The 20,203-nt window shown below is 36.7% G+C and overlaps 4 protein-coding genes and 4 non-coding genes across 9 annotated transcripts; all 8 read left to right on the top strand.

The window, feature by feature from the left end:
- Positions 1-58: 58 nt before the first annotated feature.
- LOC133563161 (large ribosomal subunit protein uL4-like) lies at positions 59-4,946 on the top strand. The gene is made up of 5 exons (XM_061917134.1): positions 59-322; positions 2,090-2,246; positions 2,443-2,526; positions 2,700-2,820; positions 4,804-4,946. The coding sequence occupies exons 1-5, from the start codon at positions 286-288 to the stop codon at positions 4,873-4,875; spliced, it is 471 nt and encodes a 156-aa protein (XP_061773118.1). The 5' UTR covers positions 59-285; the 3' UTR covers positions 4,876-4,946.
- LOC133563914 (small nucleolar RNA SNORD18) lies at positions 2,301-2,372 on the top strand. The gene has a single exon (XR_009809186.1). It is a non-coding gene; the product is annotated as a small nucleolar RNA SNORD18 (small nucleolar RNA).
- Positions 4,947-7,065: 2,119 nt separating the features above from the next.
- On the top strand, positions 7,066-9,984 carry LOC133563162 (large ribosomal subunit protein uL4-like). Its single transcript, XM_061917135.1, has 4 exons — positions 7,066-7,274; positions 7,471-7,554; positions 7,728-7,848; positions 9,842-9,984. Exons 1-4 carry the CDS (start codon positions 7,081-7,083, stop codon positions 9,911-9,913), a joined length of 471 nt encoding a protein of 156 aa, XP_061773119.1. The 5' UTR covers positions 7,066-7,080; the 3' UTR covers positions 9,914-9,984.
- On the top strand, positions 7,329-7,400 carry LOC133563913 (small nucleolar RNA SNORD18). Its single transcript, XR_009809185.1, has one exon. It is a non-coding gene; the product is annotated as a small nucleolar RNA SNORD18 (small nucleolar RNA).
- Positions 9,985-10,132: 148 nt separating the features above from the next.
- LOC133563163 (large ribosomal subunit protein uL4-like) lies at positions 10,133-15,004 on the top strand. The gene is made up of 5 exons (XM_061917136.1): positions 10,133-10,388; positions 12,156-12,312; positions 12,509-12,592; positions 12,766-12,886; positions 14,862-15,004. The coding sequence occupies exons 1-5, from the start codon at positions 10,352-10,354 to the stop codon at positions 14,931-14,933; spliced, it is 471 nt and encodes a 156-aa protein (XP_061773120.1). The 5' UTR covers positions 10,133-10,351; the 3' UTR covers positions 14,934-15,004.
- Positions 12,367-12,438, top strand: LOC133563912 (small nucleolar RNA SNORD18). The gene has a single exon (XR_009809184.1). It is a non-coding gene; the product is annotated as a small nucleolar RNA SNORD18 (small nucleolar RNA).
- LOC133563164 (large ribosomal subunit protein uL4-like) lies at positions 14,962-20,020 on the top strand. Of its 2 annotated transcripts, none has more exons than XM_061917138.1 (6): positions 14,962-15,106; positions 15,320-15,408; positions 17,174-17,330; positions 17,527-17,610; positions 17,784-17,904; positions 19,878-20,020. In XM_061917138.1, the coding sequence occupies exons 2-6, from the start codon at positions 15,372-15,374 to the stop codon at positions 19,947-19,949; spliced, it is 471 nt and encodes a 156-aa protein (XP_061773122.1). In that variant the 5' UTR covers positions 14,962-15,106; positions 15,320-15,371; the 3' UTR covers positions 19,950-20,020. The 2 variants fall into 2 exon arrangements, with proteins under 2 accessions (XP_061773122.1, XP_061773121.1); XM_061917137.1 differs by having other exon boundaries at positions 15,106-15,252.
- LOC133563910 (small nucleolar RNA SNORD18) lies at positions 17,385-17,456 on the top strand. Its single transcript, XR_009809183.1, has one exon. It is a non-coding gene; the product is annotated as a small nucleolar RNA SNORD18 (small nucleolar RNA).
- Positions 20,021-20,203: the final 183 nt, after the last annotated feature.

The following is a 20,203-nucleotide window of genomic DNA, read 5'->3' as shown; positions in this document are numbered from 1 at the left end:
GGAGTATTGCTTAACAGAAGGTATGTGCTTAATGTTTCCACCTACTCATATTAAATAGTACCCAAATGTCGGTATGGTCAGAAGGCACTAGCAAGTAGTAGACTCCTTCAGTTGACCCTTTCTGTATCCATCTCAAAAGAACATGGAAAGAGCTCAAGATTCAAAGGTGAACTCCCTGGCATGAGTACTGACTTTCATGATGGTCATTGATCCGAATGTAACTTTTTTAACAGGCATCACTCTGCAGAACAAGAACCAGTTGATACCACATGATACTTGCCCCATATGATCAAGCCTACTGCTTTATTAAAGCAAACTGCAAGTGAGTTAATATTTTTTCAGACTGTATCATTACTGTCGCATGAGTTGAAGCTAGTTCACCGATCCGTGTATCTTGACACCTGTGTAAATGAACTTCTGAGTCTTAAAGGAGATTTTTGCCTATCGTTAACAATCATGAGAGACCAGAGCAAGTCTCTTTTTCTTTTTTAGGATTATAAAGTTAAACACTTGCAAGATGCGGCTAATGGGAGTCACCGTTGCAGCTTTCAAAGCACTCTAAAACAACTTCAAAACCCTCAATGTTTTATATACACGCTGCCAATCTATATATAATGTAATAACAGACAATCATAACATGTAATATGTACAATACTTAACATATTTTGTTCATTTCATGCACACTGGAACTAATTCTTAGCATTTATTTCTGTTTCTATAGCCGTGCTCTTTTGACTTATTGCAACAAATTTGTTGCTGCTCTCGGAATCAAACGCAAGTGTTTTCTAACCATGGCAGACTTGGTAACTGACAATGAAGACTATTTTTGGTCTAAAGAGGATTCACAAGATTGTCTTTTAGAAGTTAAAAATACTGCTTATAGAAGCTAGCACAAAAAGAGGCTGAAACATTAAAGCAGACTAAAGCAAAGTGCGACAGTCAAATCTGGAACGTTGAGCCAAGCTATGCCGAATAAATGGATTGTTACCCAAATCAGATGGCTACTTGGCTGTTATCAATCTGTTTGGCTGTGTTGGCGCTTATAACAATATTGTTAATATTTGGTTAAAATTCAGGTCTCAATATGTATAAAGTGTTTTGGTGGCAGGGTCTTATGGGTGAAATAGGTCCCCCATTGACGAGCGTATTTGTCTATTTAAGACTTAAAATGCATTAAAAAGAAACTCATACAGGGTTTCCTCTTAATTGCCACTTAATACTGGCGTGGCTAGTGGCATGGTCAGTAGACTATCTTGATTTGCAATGATGAATATACTCTTAAAAAGGCTGAACACATGCTTTGTATATTTAAAAACTAATATTAGTGTCATTAGTTAATACCACTAATACGAATATTTATATACGTCTTCATCAGAATCACAATCAGCTTTAACAGAAAGAATGACTTGTTAGACTCTGCTCTTCTTCAATGCAATTTCAATTGTTGCTGCTTATTGTACTTAAGACTGTACTTATGTGTTGCAATTTAGTTTGCCAAATATGTAAACCGTCCTTTTGCGATAGAGTTGGAAAAAAAAGTTATTTTTTAGTCATTGTAAAACTAACCACATTAAAGTACATTATTTGTACACACAGTGCACATACATGTAGGAATCACGTCAGATTAATAATATAATTTGAAATAAACAGAAAAAAGCAATACAATTAAACAGAATAAAGGTTGTGCTGTAATGCTGCTAGCTTCATTTAACGTACAATGGACTAGCTCGTAGTCAAGCTAACTCAAATTAGCATGGCCAACCGCAGGACACAGAGACAATCATTCACACTAATGCGGACAGGAACAAATGTACACTCCACAAAGCGATGTTCAAAGATGCACACTGTGTAAAGTTGGACGTTGTCGGTAATGTCAAAAGATAAGACATGAATTATCCATCCATTTTCTACCGCTTATTCTCTTCAACTTTTACTCCGTTTAGGCATATAAAGTCAACTTGTTTTTTAATTCTACTGGTACTTCAAATTTTGAGCATGAAAGAATAGATTACTTAATCATTTTTGTTCCTATCTTGTTTAAACTCTTGAATCATGTGCATGCATGGTATATATTTGTGTTGTTTTGCAGGAATAACTCTGCAGAATGTAAACAAGCTGAACCTTCTGAGATTGGCCCCTGGTGGTCATGTTGGACGCTTCTGCATCTGGACAGAGAGTGCTTTCCGTAAGCTAGATCAACTGTATGGCACCTGGCGTAAAGCTTCCTCCCTCAAAGTTGACTACAAGTAAGATTTAAATTTTTTTGTGCAAGTGTAAGCATTATGGCAGAAAGTAACATATTGCTGTGATGAGCTTTTCTACTTCACGGTCCGTGTTTTTGAAACCTGTGATATGAATGAAGTTCTGAGTCAATTGACTGTCATATTGATAAATATGGTTTTGTTCAGCCTTTACAATACTAATATATTTTTCGTAAATTAGCCTGCCAATGCATAAGATGACAAACACAGACCTGAGCAGGATTCTGAAGAGTGAGGAGGTCCAGAAAGCACTTCGTGCACCCAAGTAAGTACTGACTGAACATTTCTGACTTTGTTGCGATGGCTATGATGATACTCTACTTTGGTCTGTGTTTCTGAATCCTGATATTAAATATAACAAAATCCTGAGCATTGAAATGATACAAGTATTCAATAATCATTAATTGAACAAATTAAAAGCTCATCTTCTCCCTGTAGCAAGAAGATCAACCGCAGAGTACTGAAGAAGAATCCCCTTAAGAACATTAGGGTTATGTTCAAACTGAACCCCCACGCCAAGACAGCAAGACGTCATGCCATTCTTAAGCATGACCCCAAGGTAAGAAACAACCACTCTTTGGTGTTTGGTACATTATGGGCCTGATTTACTAAAGGTTTGTGTGTATTAAAACATTTGCAAACTTGATAGCACACGCAACGCTGATCTACTTGGCATGTGCAGAGGGGATTGCGTCTAAGTGAGCTAAATAAGGCTTGAAATCCCTTTTGCGTCTGTCTTCATTAATATGTAGATGCTGATCGTCAAAACGCCCACAACCTAGGAGAGGATGTAAATGTTATACAGCACGCACAATGTGATTTATCAACACGTTTTATGTAGCAGTATGTGCAAACTTACACTTTGTGTTCGTGCTGCAAAGAGTTTATAGGCAGAATCCTCCGTCCCATGGCAGGGTTTCCCGTAGGATTGCCATGATTCCTGTGGTGGGGGAGGTAGTCACTATGGCGCCATCGTATAATTTGCACAATTGGCTATATGATTTTCTTTTAAAAGGGCCAAAAATCTATGCAGTATATACATTTCAAACAAATCTAATTATTATTACCATTTTTACATTATATCAATATAGGGTTTTTTTCCCCATTCTTGCTGCTTATTGAGAATTTTTAAATTGTCTATAGAGACTTTTAGTGACTTTTTCTTTCTTTCAAATGACTAGCAACAAAACTAGTTTTTTTTCTGGTTTTAGAATAAAATTTACTTGTTTAGAACTTATGTCCCCAACGAAAAGCAAGTTGCAGCAAGCCTGAAGTCACACTTGTTTGGCACTGCTGCTCCAGTTTGACTTTCTTTCTTTAAAAACCTCTACTGTCCTCTTAATATTCGCACATTTTGGAGATCGCTGTCCGCGGGTATACCTGGTTTATATTATGTCCACATAGCACACGTGTGGATTATGCTCCAATTGCGTGCTTCGTCTTCACATCACAACATGCAATTTGTTTTTCATAGTGAAAGTAGTTTTTTCGACAGCTTGAATTTGATGCTTCGGTTGCCGATGGTGCACAAATTATATATATATACATATATATATATATATATATATATCCATTTATATTGTAACGACCTGATGGTGGTGATTTATGTTTGTGTGGTTTTGATTTATTTTTCCCATGATCTCTAAAACAGAATCACAGAGATGAAAGTGTTTACATGGGAGGAAAAACCTGTTGGAATTGGGCCAACTTTTACAATAAAATTCTCAGGTTAAAATAGCAAGCGTCTGACTTTTTCTGGAGGCTACAATGTATTAATTAGTTTCCATGTAATACCCTTATTTTTAAGGAGTGGGGGCTATCCTGAAGGAATTAAAATCGCTATCTTTCTATGATTTTACGGAGGCGGTGTGCCACGTTCAGTTACAGTATAGCGAAACCCTAACATTTGTTGGCATATTTACACAGACTTGTCATTTTAAAAGCGTTAAAACATATTGCCTACTTAACACCCTTTTTATAATTTTATAACTGCATGCAAGGTGATTTAAGAGGCTTATTAAAACCAATTAATTTATTACGTTTTGTTGTGTGCCGGTCTTTTTTTTAATGTTTTTTTATTTTATTTTTATTCGTAACATCAAATCCATCCATCCATCCATTTTCTACCGCTTATTCCCTTTTGGGGTTGCGGGGGGTGCATTTTTGCGTCTTGAGCACAGCAAGTGCGGCCACCTCCCAGTAGGGCACTTTCAGCGATTTTAAATAAAATTAAGTAAATAGTTGGTTCCCATTTAGATGCATTTTGGACCATCTAAATATGCCTATAACAAGGGATACATGCTTGTTTAAAAATTGCACACGCCACAGGTGTGTGTAAATAGTATGCGCCCAATCCTCATTTTATATAAAGTTGTACGCAAGACGCTTGAATTGTACGCAATGTTAGTAGAGGACATGCAACATGCCCAATAATAGTACTTGCAATTTTATACATTGCATGTGGTGTTAAGCGCATGGTATTACAATCTTAGTAAATCAGGCCTTACGGCTTTATCCAACTGAAATTGTTTTTTCCCCACAGATCAAGGCAAAAATGCTGAAACCTAAGAAGAAGCCTGGAAAGAAAGGAGCACCGAAGAAAATCAAGGCATAAATTTATACTTGCTGACTAGAGTTAATTAAGGCTGACTGGAGTTCATTAAGAAAATAAATAATTGGTTTCAAGTCAGGAGTTGGGCCTTTCATTCACATTGTTGAGCTTGTATTCTAGGGTTGAACTTCTGGCATTGAGATTTAACACCAGTCAGGAGTATTGCTTAACAGAAGGTATGTGCTTAATGTTTCCACCTACTCATATTAAATAGTACCCAAATGTCGGTATGGTCAGAAGGCACTAGCAAGTAGTAGACTCCTTCAGTTGACCCTTTCTGTATCCATCTCAAAAGAACATGGAAAGAGCTCAAGATTCAAAGGTGAACTCCCTGGCATGAGTACTGACTTTCATGATGGTCATTGATCCGAATGTAACTTTTTTAACAGGCATCACTCTGCAGAACAAGAACCAGTTGATACCACATGATACTTGCCCCATATGATCAAGCCTACTGTTTTATTAAAGCAAACTGCAAGTGAGTTAATATTTTTTCAGACTGTATCATTACTGTCGCATGAGTTGAAGCTAGTTCACCGATCCGTGTATCTTGACACCTGTGTAAATGAACTTCTGAGTCTTAAAGGAGATTTTTGCCTATCGTTAACAATCATGAGAGACCAGAGCAAGTCTCTTTTTCTTTTTTAGGATTATAAAGTTAAACACTTGCAAGATGCGGCTAATGGGAGTCACCGTTGCAGCTTTCAAAGCACTCTAAAACAACTTCAAAACCCTCAATGTTTTATATACACGCTGCCAATCTATATATAATGTAATAACAGACAATCATAACATGTAATATGTACAATACTTAACATATTTTGTTCATTTCATGCACACTGGAACTAATTCTTAGCATTTATTTCTGTTTCTATAGCCGTGCTCTTTTGACTTATTGCAACAAATTTGTTGCTGCTCTCGGAATCAAACGCAAGTGTTTTCTAACCATGGCAGACTTGGTAACTGACAATGAAGACTATTTTTGGTCTAAAGAGGATTCACAAGATTGTCTTTTAGAAGTTAAAAATACTGCTTATAGAAGCTAGCACAAAAAGAGGCTGAAACATTAAAGCAGACTAAAGCAAAGTGCGACAGTCAAATCTGGAACGTTGAGCCAAGCTATGCCGAATAAATGGATTGTTACCCAAATCAGATGGCTACTTGGCTGTTATCAATCTGTTTGGCTGTGTTGGCGCTTATAACAATATTGTTAATATTTGGTTAAAATTCAGGTCTCAATATGTATAAAGTGTTTTGGTGGCAGGGTCTTATGGGTGAAATAGGTCCCCCATTGACGAGCGTATTTGTCTATTTAAGACTTAAAATGCATTAAAAAGAAACTCATACAGGGTTTCCTCTTAATTGCCACTTAATACTGGCGTGGCTAGTGGCATGGTCAGTAGACTATCTTGATTTGCAATGATGAATATACTCTTAAAAAGGCTGAACACATGCTTTGTATATTTAAAAACTAATATTAGTGTCATTAGTTAATACCACTAATACGAATATTTATATACGTCTTCATCAGAATCACAATCAGCTTTAACAGAAAGAATGACTTGTTAGACTCTGCTCTTCTTCAATGCAATTTCAATTGTTGCTGCTTATTGTACTTAAGACTGTACTTATGTGTTGCAATTTAGTTTGCCAAATATGTAAACCGTCCTTTTGCGATAGAGTTGGAAAAAAAAGTTATTTTTTAGTCATTGTAAAACTAACCACATTAAAGTACATTATTTGTACACACAGTGCACATACATGTAGGAATCACGTCAGATTAATAATATAATTTGAAATAAACAGAAAAAAGCAATACAATTAAACAGAATAAAGGTTGTGCTGTAATGCTGCTAGCTTCATTTAACGTACAATGGACTAGCTCATAGTCAAGCTAACTCAAATTAGCATGGCCAACCGCAGGACACAGAGACAATCATTCACACTAATGCGGACAGGAACAAATGTACACTCTACAAAGCGATGTTCAAAGATGCACACTGTGTAAAGTTGGACGTTGTCGGTAATGTCAAAAGATAAGACATGAATTATCCATCCATTTTCTACCGCTTATTCTCTTCAACTTTTACTCCGTTTAGGCATATAAAGTCAACTTGTTTTTTAATTCTACTGGTACTTCAAATTTTGAGCATGAAAGAATAGATTACTTAATCATTTTTGTTCCTATCTTGTTTAAACTCTTGAATCATGTGCATGCATGGTATATATTTGTGTTGTTTTGCAGGAATAACTCTGCAGAATGTAAACAAGCTGAACCTTCTGAGATTGGCCCCTGGTGGTCATGTTGGACGCTTCTGCATCTGGACAGAGAGTGCTTTCCGTAAGCTAGATCAACTGTATGGCACCTGGCGTAAAGCTTCCTCCCTCAAAGTTGACTACAAGTAAGATTTAAATTTTTTTGTGCAAGTGTAAGCATTATGGCAGAAAGTAACATATTGCTGTGATGAGCTTTTCTACTTCACGGTCCGTGTTTTTGAAACCTGTGATATGAATGAAGTTCTGAGTCAATTGACTGTCATATTGATAAATATGGTTTTGTTCAGCCTTTACAATACTAATATATTTTTCGTAAATTAGCCTGCCAATGCATAAGATGACAAACACAGACCTGAGCAGGATTCTGAAGAGTGAGGAGGTCCAGAAAGCACTTCGTGCACCCAAGTAAGTACTGACTGAACATTTCTGACTTTGTTGCGATGGCTATGATGATACTCTACTTTGGTCTGTGTTTCTGAATCCTGATATTAAATATAACAAAATCCTGAGCATTGAAATGATACAAGTATTCAATAATCATTAATTGAACAAATTAAAAGCTCATCTTCTCCCTGTAGCAAGAAGATCAACCGCAGAGTACTGAAGAAGAATCCCCTTAAGAACATTAGGGTTATGTTCAAACTGAACCCCCACGCCAAGACAGCAAGACGTCATGCCATTCTTAAGCATGACCCCAAGGTAAGAAACAACCACTCTTTGGTGTTTGGTACATTATGGGCCTGATTTACTAAAGGTTTGTGTGTATTAAAACATTTGCAAACTTGATAGCACACGCAACGCTGATCTACTTGGCATGTGCAGAGGGGATTGCGTCTAAGTGAGCTAAATAAGGCTTGAAATCCCTTTTGCGTCTGTCTTCATTAATATGTAGATGCTGATCGTCAAAACGCCCACAACCTAGGAGAGGATGTAAATGTTATACAGCACGCACAATGTGATTTATCAACACGTTTTATGTAGCAGTATGTGCAAACTTACACTTTGTGTTCGTGCTGCAAAGAGTTTATAGGCAGAATCCTCCGTCCCATGGCAGGGTTTCCCGTAGGATTGCCATGATTCCTGTGGTGGGGGAGGTAGTCACTATGGCGCCATCGTATAATTTGCACAATTGGCTATATGATTTTCTTTTAAAAGGGCCAAAAATCTATGCAGTATATACATTTCAAACAAATCTAATTATTATTACCATTTTTACATTATATCAATATAGGGTTTTTTTCCCCATTCTTGCTGCTTATTGAGAATTTTTAAATTGTCTATAGAGACTTTTAGTGACTTTTTCTTTCTTTCAAATGACTAGCAACAAAACTAGTTTTTTTTCTGGTTTTAGAATAAAATTTACTTGTTTAGAACTTATGTCCCCAACGAAAAGCAAGTTGCAGCAAGCCTGAAGTCACACTTGTTTGGCACTGCTGCTCCAGTTTGACTTTCTTTCTTTAAAAACCTCTACTGTCCTCTTAATATTCGCACATTTTGGAGATCGCTGTCCGCGGGTATACCTGGTTTATATTATGTCTACATAGCACACGTGTGGATTATGCTCCAATTGCGTGCTTCGTCTTCACATCACAACATGCAATTTGTTTTTCATAGTGAAAGTAGTTTTTTCGACAGCTTGAATTTGATGCTTCGGTTGCCGATGGTGCACAAATTATATATATATATATATATATATATATATATATATATATATATATATCCATTTATATTGTAACGACCTGATGGTGGTGATTTATGTTTGTGTGGTTTTGATTTATTTTTCCCATGATCTCTAAAACAGAATCACAGAGATGAAAGTGTTTACATGGGAGGAAAAACCTGTTGGAATTGGGCCAACTTTTACAATAAAATTCTCAGGTTAAAATAGCAAGCGTCTGACTTTTTCTGGAGGCTACAATGTATTAATTAGTTTCCATGTAATACCCTTATTTTTAAGGAGTGGGGGCTATCCTGAAGGAATTAAAATCGCTATCTTTCTATGATTTTACGGAGGCGGTGTGCCACGTTCAGTTACAGTATAGCGAAACCCTAACATTTGTTGGCATATTTACACAGACTTGTCATTTTAAAAGCGTTAAAACATATTGCCTACTTAACACCCTTTTTATAATTTTATAACTGCATGCAAGGTGATTTAAGAGGCTTATTAAAACCAATTAATTTATTACGTTTTGTTGTGTGCCGGTCTTTTTTTTAATGTTTTTTTATTTTATTTTTATTCGTAACATCAAATCCATCCATCCATCCATTTTCTACCGCTTATTCCCTTTTGGGGTTGCGGGGGGTGCATTTTTGCGTCTTGAGCACAGCAAGTGCGGCCACCTCCCAGTAGGGCACTTTCAGCGATTTTAAATAAAATTAAGTAAATAGTTGGTTCCCATTTAGATGCATTTTGGACCATCTAAATATGCCTATAACAAGGGATACATGCTTGTTTAAAAATTGCACACGCCACAGGTGTGTGTAAATAGTATGCGCCCAATCCTCATTTTATATAAAGTTGTACGCAAGACGCTTGAATTGTACGCAATGTTAGTAGAGGACATGCAACATGCCCAATAATAGTACTTGCAATTTTATACATTGCATGTGGTGTTAAGCGCATGGTATTACAATCTTAGTAAATCAGGCCTTACGGCTTTATCCAACTGAAATTGTTTTTTCCCCACAGATCAAGGCAAAAATGCTGAAACCTAAGAAGAAGCCTGGAAAGAAAGGAGCACCGAAGAAAATCAAGGCATAAATTTATACTTGCTGACTAGAGTTAATTAAGGCTGACTGGAGTTCATTAAGAAAATAAATAATTGGTTTCAAGTCAGGAGTTGGGCCTTTCATTCACATTGTTGAGCTTGTATTCTAGGGTTGAACTTCTGGCATTGAGATTTAACACCAGTCAGGAGTATTGCTTAACAGAAGGTATGTGCTTAATGTTTCCACCTACTCATATTAAATAGTACCCAAATGTCGGTATGGTCAGAAGGCACTAGCAAGTAGTAGACTCCTTCAGTTGACCCTTTCTGTATCCATCTCAAAAGAACATGGAAAGAGCTCAAGATTCAAAGGTGAACTCCCTGGCATGAGTACTGACTTTCATGATGGTCATTGATCCGAATGTAACTTTTTTAACAGGCATCACTCTGCAGAACAAGAACCAGTTGATACCACATGATACTTGCCCCATATGATCAAGCCTACTGCTTTATTAAAGCAAACTGCAAGTGAGTTAATATTTTTTCAGACTGTATCATTACTGTCGCATGAGTTGAAGCTAGTTCACCGATCCGTGTATCTTGACACCTGTGTAAATGAACTTCTGAGTCTTAAAGGAGATTTTTGCCTATCGTTAACAATCATGAGAGACCAGAGCAAGTCTCTTTTTCTTTTTTAGGATTATAAAGTTAAACACTTGCAAGATGCGGCTAATGGGAGTCACCGTTGCAGCTTTCAAAGCACTCTAAAACAACTTCAAAACCCTCAATGTTTTATATACACGCTGCCAATCTATATATAATGTAATAACAGACAATCATAACATGTAATATGTACAATACTTAACATATTTTGTTCATTTCATGCACACTGGAACTAATTCTTAGCATTTATTTCTGTTTCTATAGCCGTGCTCTTTTGACTTATTGCAACAAATTTGTTGCTGCTCTCGGAATCAAACGCAAGTGTTTTCTAACCATGGCAGACTTGGTAACTGACAATGAAGACTATTTTTGGTCTAAAGAGGATTCACAAGATTGTCTTTTAGAAGTTAAAAATACTGCTTATAGAAGCTAGCACAAAAAGAGGCTGAAACATTAAAGCAGACTAAAGCAAAGTGCGACAGTCAAATCTGGAACGTTGAGCCAAGCTATGCCGAATAAATGGATTGTTACCCAAATCAGATGGCTACTTGGCTGTTATCAATCTGTTTGGCTGTGTTGGCGCTTATAACAATATTGTTAATATTTGGTTAAAATTCAGGTCTCAATATGTATAAAGTGTTTTGGTGGCAGGGTCTTATGGGTGAAATAGGTCCCCCATTGACGAGCGTATTTGTCTATTTAAGACTTAAAATGCATTAAAAAGAAACTCATACAGGGTTTCCTCTTAATTGCCACTTAATACTGGCGTGGCTAGTGGCATGGTCAGTAGACTATCTTGATTTGCAATGATGAATATACTCTTAAAAAGGCTGAACACATGCTTTGTATATTTAAAAACTAATATTAGTGTCATTAGTTAATACCACTAATACGAATATTTATATACGTCTTCATCAGAATCACAATCAGCTTTAACAGAAAGAATGACTTGTTAGACTCTGCTCTTCTTCAATGCAATTTCAATTGTTGCTGCTTATTGTACTTAAGACTGTACTTATGTGTTGCAATTTAGTTTGCCAAATATGTAAACCGTCCTTTTGCGATAGAGTTGGAAAAAAAAGTTATTTTTTAGTCATTGTAAAACTAACCACATTAAAGTACATTATTTGTACACACAGTGCACATACATGTAGGAATCACGTCAGATTAATAATATAATTTGAAATAAACAGAAAAAAGCAATACAATTAAACAGAATAAAGGTTGTGCTGTAATGCTGCTAGCTTCATTTAACGTACAATGGACTAGCTCATAGTCAAGCTAACTCAAATTAGCATGGCCAACCGCAGGACACAGAGACAATCATTCACACTAATGCGGACAGGAACAAATGTACACTCCACAAAGCGATGTTCAAAGATGCACACTGTGTAAAGTTGGACGTTGTCGGTAATGTCAAAAGATAAGACATGAATTATCCATCCATTTTCTACCGCTTATTCTCTTCAACTTTTACTCCGTTTAGGCATATAAAGTCAACTTGTTTTTTAATTCTACTGGTACTTCAAATTTTGAGCATGAAAGAATAGATTACTTAATCATTTTTGTTCCTATCTTGTTTAAACTCTTGAATCATGTGCATGCATGGTATATATTTGTGTTGTTTTGCAGGAATAACTCTGCAGAATGTAAACAAGCTGAACCTTCTGAGATTGGCCCCTGGTGGTCATGTTACACGCTTCTGCATCTGGACAGAGAGTGCTTTCCGTAGGCTAGATCAACTGTATGGCACCTGGCGTAAAGCTTCCTCCCTCAAAGTTGACTACAAGTAAGATTTAAATTTTTTTGTGCAAGTGTAAGCATTATGGCAGAAAGTAACATATTGCTGTGATGAGCTTTTCTACTTCACGGTCCGTGTTTTTGAAACCTGTGATATGAATGAAGTTCTGAGTCAATTGACTGTCATATTGATAAATATGGTTTTGTTCAGCCTTTACAATACTAATATATTTTTCGTAAATTAGCCTGCCAATGCATAAGATGACAAACACAGACCTGAGCAGGATTCTGAAGAGTGAGGAGGTCCAGAAAGCACTTCGTGCACCCAAGTAAGTACTGACTGAACATTTCTGACTTTGTTGCGATGGCTATGATGATACTCTACTTTGGTCTGTGTTTCTGAATCCTGATATTAAATATAACAAAATCCTGAGCATTGAAATGATACAAGTATTCAATAATCATTAATTGAACAAATTAAAAGCTCATCTTCTCCCTGTAGCAAGAAGATCAACCGCAGAGTACTGAAGAAGAATCCCCTTAAGAACATTAGGGTTATGTTCAAACTGAACCCCCACGCCAAGACAGCAAGACGTCATGCCATTCTTAAGCATGACCCCAAGGTAAGAAACAACCACTCTTTGGTGTTTGGTACATTATGGGCCTGATTTACTAAAGGTTTGTGTGTATTAAAACATTTGCAAACTTGATAGCACACGCAACGCTGATCTACTTGGCATGTGCAGAGGGGATTGCGTCTAAGTGAGCTAAATAAGGCTTGAAATCCCTTTTGCGTCTGTCTTCATTAATATGTAGATGCTGATCGTCAAAACGCCCACAACCTAGGAGAGGATGTAAATGTTATACAGCACGCACAATGTGATTTATCAACACGTTTTATGTAGCAGTATGTGCAAACTTACACTTTGTGTTCGTGCTGCAAAGAGTTTATAGGCAGAATCCTCCGTCCCATGGCAGGGTTTCCCGTAGGATTGCCATGATTCCTGTGGTGGGGGAGGTAGTCACTATGGCGCCATCGTATAATTTGCACAATTGGCTATATGATTTTCTTTTAAAAGGGCCAAAAATCTATGCAGTATATACATTTCAAACAAATCTAATTATTATTACCATTTTTACATTATATCAATATAGGGTTTTTTTCCCCATTCTTGCTGCTTATTGAGAATTTTTAAATTGTCTATAGAGACTTTTAGTGACTTTTTCTTTCTTTCAAATGACTAGCAACAAAACTAGTTTTTTTTCTGGTTTTAGAATAAAATTTACTTGTTTAGAACTTATGTCCCCAACGAAAAGCAAGTTGCAGCAAGCCTGAAGTCACACTTGTTTGGCACTGCTGCTCCAGTTTGACTTTCTTTCTTTAAAAACCTCTACTGTCCTCTTAATATTCGCACATTTTGGAGATCGCTGTCCGCGGGTATACCTGGTTTATATTATGTCTACATAGCACACGTGTGGATTATGCTCCAATTGCGTGCTTCGTCTTCACATCACAACATGCAATTTGTTTTTCATAGTGAAAGTAGTTTTTTCGACAGCTTGAATTTGATGCTTCGGTTGCCGATGGTGCACAAATTATATGTATATATATATAAATATATATATCCATTTATATTGTAACGACCTGATGGTGGTGATTTATGTTTGTGTGGTTTTGATTTATTTTTCCCATGATCTCTAAAACAGAATCACAGAGATGAAAGTGTTTACATGGGAGGAAAAACCTGTTGGAATTGGGCCAACTTTTACAATAAAATTCTCAGGTTAAAATAGCAAGCGTCTGACTTTTTCTGGAGGCTACAATGTATTAATTAGTTTCCATGTAATACCCTTATTTTTAAGGAGTGGGGGCTATCCTGAAGGAATTAAAATCGCTATCTTTCTATGATTTTACGGAGGCGGTGTGCCACGTTCAGTTACAGTATAGCGAAACCCTAACATTTGTTGGCATATTTACACAGACTTGTCATTTTAAAAGCGTTAAAACATATTGCCTACTTAACACCCTTTTTATAATTTTATAACTGCATGCAAGGTGATTTAAGAGGCTTATTAAAACCAATTAATTTATTACGTTTTGTTGTGTGCCGGTCTTTTTTTTAATGTTTTTTTATTTTATTTTTATTCGTAACATCAAATCCATCCATCCATCCATTTTCTACCGCTTATTCCCTTTTGGGGTTGCGGGGGGTGCATTTTTGCGTCTTGAGCACAGCAAGTGCGGCCACCTCCCAGTAGGGCACTTTCAGCGATTTTAAATAAAATTAAGTAAATAGTTGGTTCCCATTTAGATGCATTTTGGACCATCTAAATATGCCTATAACAAGGGATACATGCTTGTTTAAAAATTGCACACGCCACAGGTGTGTGTAAATAGTATGCGCCCAATCCTCATTTTATATAAAGTTGTACGCAAGACGCTTGAATTGTACGCAATGTTAGTAGAGGACATGCAACATGCCCAATAATAGTACTTGCAATTTTATACATTGCATGTGGTGTTAAGCGCATGGTATTACAATCTTAGTAAATCAGGCCTTACGGCTTTATCCAACTGAAATTGTTTTTTCCCCACAGATCAAGGCAAAAATGCTGAAACCTAAGAAGAAGCCTGGAAAGAATGGAGCACCGAAGAAAATCAAGGCATAAATTTATACTTGCTGACTAGAGTTAATTAAGGCTGACTGGAGTTCATTAAGAAAATAAATAATTGGTTTCAAGTCAGGAGTTGGGCCTTTCATTCACATTGTTGAGCTTGTATTCTAGGGTTGAACTTCTGGCATTGAGATTTAACACCAGTCAGGAGTATTGCTTAACAGAAGGTATGTGCTTAATGTTTCCACCTACTCATATTAAATAGTACCCAAATGTCGGTATGGTCAGAAGGCACTAGCAAGTAGTAGACTCCTTCAGTTGACCCTTTCTGTATCCATCTCAAAAGAACATGGAAAGAGCTCAAGATTCAAAGGTGAACTCCCTGGCATGAGTACTGACTTTCATGATGGTCATTGATCCGAATGTAACTTTTTTAACAGGCATCACTCTGCAGAACAAGAACCAGTTGATACCACATGATACTTGCCCCATATGATCAAGCCTACTGCTTTATTAAAGCAAACTGCAAGTGAGTTAATATTTTTTCAGACTATCATTACTGTCGCATGAGTTGAAGCTAGTTCACCGATCCGTGTATCTTGACACCTGTGTAAATGAACTTCTGAGTCTTAAAGGAGATTTTTGCCTATCGTTAACAATCATGAGAGACCAGAGCAAGTCTCTTTTTCTTTTTTAGGATTATAAAGTTAAACACTTGCAAGATGCGGCTAATGGGAGTCACCGTTGCAGCTTTCAAAGCACTCTAAAACAACTTCAAAACCCTCAATGTTTTATATACACGCTGCCAATCTATATATAATGTAATAACAGACAATCATAACATGTAATATGTACAATACTTAACATATTTTGTTCATTTCATGCACACTGGAACTAATTCTTAGCATTTATTTCTGTTTCTATAGCCGTGCTCTTTTGACTTATTGCAACAAATTTGTTGCTGCTCTCGGAATCAAACGCAAGTGTTTTCTAACCATGGCAGACTTGGTAACTGACAATGAAGACTATTTTTGGTCTAAAGAGGATTCACAAGATTGTCTTTTAGAAGTTAAAAATACTGCTTATAGAAGCTAGCACAAAAAGAGGCTGAAACATTAAAGCAGACTAAAGCAAAGTGCGACAGTCAAATCTGGAACGTTGAGCCAAGCTATGCCGAATAAATGGATTGTTACCCAAATCAGATGGCTACTTGGCTGTTATCAATCTGTTTGGCTGTGTTGGCGCTTATAACAATATTGTTAATATTTGGTTAAAATTCAGGTCTCAATATGTATAAAGTGTTTTGGTGGCAGGGTCTTATGGGTGAAATAGGTCCCCCATTGACGAGCGTATTTGTCTATTTAAGACTTAAAATGCATTAAAAAGAAACTCATACAGGGTTTCCTCTTAATTGCCACTTAATACTGGCGTGGCTAGTGGCATGGTCAGTAGACTATCTTGATTTGCAATGATGAATATACTCTTAAAAAGGCTGAACACATGCTTTGTATATTTAAAAACTAATATTAGTGTCATTAGTTAATACCACTAATACGAATATTTATATACGTCTTCATCAGAATCACAATCAGCTTTAACAGAAAGAATGACTTGTTAGACTCTGCTCTTCTTCAATGCAATTTCAATTGTTGCTGCTTATTGTACTTAAGACTGTACTTATGTGTTGCAATTTAGTTTGCCAAATATGTAAACCGTCCTTTTGCGATAGAGTTGGAAAAAAAAGTTATTTTTTAGTCATTGTAAAACTAACCACATTAAAGTACATTATTTGTACACACAGTGCACATACATGTAGGAATCACGTCAGATTAATAATATAATTTGAAATAAACAGAAAAAAGCAATACAATTAAACAGAATAAAGGTTGTGCTGTAATGCTGCTAGCTTCATTTAACGTACAATGGACTAGCTCATAGTCAAGCTAACTCAAATTAGCATGGCCAACCGCAGGACACAGAGACAATCATTCACACTAATGCGGACAGGAACAAATGTACACTCCACAAAGCGATGTTCAAAGATGCACACTGTGTAAAGTTGGACGTTGTCGGTAATGTCAAAAGATAAGACATGAATTATCCATCCATTTTCTACCGCTTATTCTCTTCAACTTTTACTCCGTTTAGGCATATAAAGTCAACTTGTTTTTTAATTCTACTGGTACTTCAAATTTTGAGCATGAAAGAATAGATTACTTAATCATTTTTGTTCCTATCTTGTTTAAACTCTTGAATCATGTGCATGCATGGTATATATTTGTGTTGTTTTGCAGGAATAACTCTGCAGAATGTAAACAAGCTGAACCTTCTGAGATTGGCCCCTGGTGGTCATGTTACACGCTTCTGCATCTGGACAGAGAGTGCTTTCCGTAGGCTAGATCAACTGTATGGCACCTGGCGTAAAGCTTCCTCCCTCAAAGTTGACTACAAGTAAGATTTAAATTTTTTTGTGCAAGTGTAAGCATTATGGCAGAAAGTAACATATTGCTGTGATGAGCTTTTCTACTTCACGGTCCGTGTTTTTGAAACCTGTGATATGAATGAAGTTCTGAGTCAATTGACTGTCATATTGATAAATATGGTTTTGTTCAGCCTTTACAATACTAATATATTTTTCGTAAATTAGCCTGCCAATGCATAAGATGACAAACACAGACCTGAGCAGGATTCTGAAGAGTGAGGAGGTCCAGAAAGCACTTCGTGCACCCAAGTAAGTACTGACTGAACATTTCTGACTTTGTTGCGATGGCTATGATGATACTCTACTTTGGTCTGTGTTTCTGAATCCTGATATTAAATATAACAAAATCCTGAGCATTGAAATGATACAAGTATTCAATAATCATTAATTGAACAAATTAAAAGCTCATCTTCTCCCTGTAGCAAGAAGCTCAACCGCAGAGTACTGAAGAAGAATCCCCTTAAGAACATTAGGGTTATGTTCAAACTGAACCCCCACGCCAAGACAGCAAGACGTCATGCCATTCTTAAGCATGACCCCAAGGTAAGAAACAACCACTCTTTGGTGTTTGGTACATTATGGGCCTGATTTACTAAAGGTTTGTGTGTATTAAAACATTTGCAAACTTGATAGCACACGCAACGCTGATCTACTTGGCATGTGCAGAGGGGATTGCGTCTAAGTGAGCTAAATAAGGCTTGAAATCCCTTTTGCGTCTGTCTTCATTAATATGTAGATGCTGATCGTCAAAACGCCCACAACCTAGGAGAGGATGTAAATGTTATACAGCACGCACAATGTGATTTATCAACACGTTTTATGTAGCACTTCTGAGAAGTATGTGCAAACTTACACTTTGTGTTCGTGCTGCAAAGAGTTTATAGGCAGAATCCTCCGTCCCATGGCAGGGTTTCCCGTAGGATTGCCATGATTCCTGTGGTGGGGGAGGTAGTCACTATGGCGCCATCGTATAATTTGCACAATTGGCTATATGATTTTCTTTTAAAAGGGCCAAAAATCTATGCAGTATATACATTTCAAACAAATCTAATTATTATTACCATTTTTACATTATATCAATATAGGGTTTTTTTCCCCATTCTTGCTGCTTATTGAGAATTTTTAAATTGTCTATAGAGACTTTTAGTGACTTTTTCTTTCTTTCAAATGACTAGCAACAAAACTAGTTTTTTTTCTGGTTTTAGAATAAAATTTACTTGTTTAGAACTTATGTCCCCAACGAAAAGCAAGTTGCAGCAAGCCTGAAGTCACACTTGTTTGGCACTGCTGCTCCAGTTTGACTTTCTTTCTTTAAAAACCTCTACTGTCCTCTTAATATTCGCACATTTTGGAAATCGCTGTCCGCGGGTATACCTGGTTTATATTATGTCTACATAGCACACGTGTGGATTATGCTCCAATTGCGTGCTTCGTCTTCACATCACAACATGCAATTTGTTTTTCATAGTGAAAGTAGTTTTTTCGACAGCTTGAATTTGATGCTTCGGTTGCCGATGGTGCACAAATTATATATATATATATATATCCATTTATATTGTAACGACCTGATGGTGGTGATTTATGTTTGTGTGGTTTTGATTTATTTTTCCCATGATCTCTAAAACAGAATCACAGAGATGAAAGTGTTTACATGGGAGGAAAAACCTGTTGGAATTGGGCCAACTTTTACAATAAAATTCTCAGGTTAAAATAGCAAGCGTGACTTTTTCTGGAGGCTACAATGTATTAATTAGTTTCCATGTAATACCCTTATTTTTAAGGAGTGGGGGCTATCCTGAAGGAATTAAAATCGCTATCTTTCTATGATTTTACGGAGGCGGTGTGCCACGTTCAGTTACAGTATAGCGAAACCCTAACATTTGTTGGCATATTTACACAGACTTGTCATTTTAAAAGCGTTAAAACATATTGCCTACTTAACACCCTTTTTATAATTTTATAACTGCATGCAAGGTGATTTAAGAGGCTTATTAAAACCAATTAATTTATTACGTTTTGTTGTGTGCCGGTCTTTTTTTTAATGTTTTTTTATTTTATTTTTATTCGTAACATCAAATCCATCCATCCATCCATTTTCTACCGCTTATTCCCTTTTGGGGTTGCGGGGGGTGCATTTTTGCGTCTTGAGCACAGCAAGTGCGGCCACCTCCCAGTAGGGCACTTTCAGCGATTTTAAATAAAATTAAGTAAATAGTTGGTTCCCATTTAGATGCATTTTGGACCATCTAAATATGCCTATAACAAGGGATACATGCTTGTTTAAAAATTGCACACGCCACAGGTGTGTGTAAATAGTATGCGCCCAATCCTCATTTTATATAAAGTTGTACGCAAGACGCTTGAATTGTACGCAATGTTAGTAGAGGACATGCAACATGCCCAATAATAGTACTTGCAATTTTATACATTGCATGTGGTGTTAAGCGCATGGTATTACAATCTTAGTAAATCAGGCCTTACGGCTTTATCCAACTGAAATTGTTTTTTCCCCACAGATCAAGGCAAAAATGCTGAAACCTAAGAAGAAGCCTGGAAAGAAAGGAGCACCGAAGAAAATCAAGGCATAAATTTATACTTGCTGACTAGAGTTAATTAAGGCTGACTGGAGTTCATTAAGAAAATAAATAATTGGTTTCAAGTCAGGAGTTGGGCCTTTCATTCACATTGTTGAGCTTGTATTCTAGGGTTGAACTTCTGGCATTGAGATTTAACACCAGTCAGGAGTATTGCTTAACAGAAGGTATGTGCTTAATGTTTCCACCTACTCATATTAAATAGTACCCAAATGTCGGTATGGTCAGAAGGCACTAGCAAGTAGTAG

This window comes from Nerophis ophidion, linkage group LG12 (genome assembly GCF_033978795.1).
Source record: "Nerophis ophidion isolate RoL-2023_Sa linkage group LG12, RoL_Noph_v1.0, whole genome shotgun sequence".
In the NCBI taxonomy this organism is placed as follows: Eukaryota; Metazoa; Chordata; class Actinopteri; order Syngnathiformes; family Syngnathidae; genus Nerophis; species Nerophis ophidion.
This window is presented reverse-complemented; position numbering and strand designations above follow the sequence as displayed.

Coding starts and splice junctions, on each gene's coding strand:
- LOC133563161 (XM_061917134.1), top strand. CDS start 286: ATGATCAAGCCTACTGCTTTATTAAAGCAAACTGCAA. Junction 2,247..2,442: donor TCCCTCAAAGTTGACTACAA/GTAAGATTTAAA, acceptor TTCGTAAATTAG/CCTGCCAATGCATAAGATGA. Junction 2,527..2,699: donor AAAGCACTTCGTGCACCCAA/GTAAGTACTGAC, acceptor TTCTCCCTGTAG/CAAGAAGATCAACCGCAGAG.
- LOC133563163 (XM_061917136.1), top strand. CDS start 10,352: ATGATCAAGCCTACTGCTTTATTAAAGCAAACTGCAA. Junction 12,313..12,508: donor TCCCTCAAAGTTGACTACAA/GTAAGATTTAAA, acceptor TTCGTAAATTAG/CCTGCCAATGCATAAGATGA. Junction 12,593..12,765: donor AAAGCACTTCGTGCACCCAA/GTAAGTACTGAC, acceptor TTCTCCCTGTAG/CAAGAAGATCAACCGCAGAG.
- LOC133563164 (XM_061917138.1), top strand. CDS start 15,372: ATGATCAAGCCTACTGCTTTATTAAAGCAAACTGCAA. Junction 15,409..17,173: donor TTTATTAAAGCAAACTGCAA/GTGAGTTAATAT, acceptor GTTGTTTTGCAG/GAATAACTCTGCAGAATGTA. Junction 17,905..19,877: donor TTCTTAAGCATGACCCCAAG/GTAAGAAACAAC, acceptor TTTTCCCCACAG/ATCAAGGCAAAAATGCTGAA.
- LOC133563162 (XM_061917135.1), top strand. CDS start 7,081: ATGTGCATGCATGGTATATATTTGTGTTGTTTTGCAGGAATAACTCTG. Junction 7,275..7,470: donor TCCCTCAAAGTTGACTACAA/GTAAGATTTAAA, acceptor TTCGTAAATTAG/CCTGCCAATGCATAAGATGA. Junction 7,555..7,727: donor AAAGCACTTCGTGCACCCAA/GTAAGTACTGAC, acceptor TTCTCCCTGTAG/CAAGAAGATCAACCGCAGAG.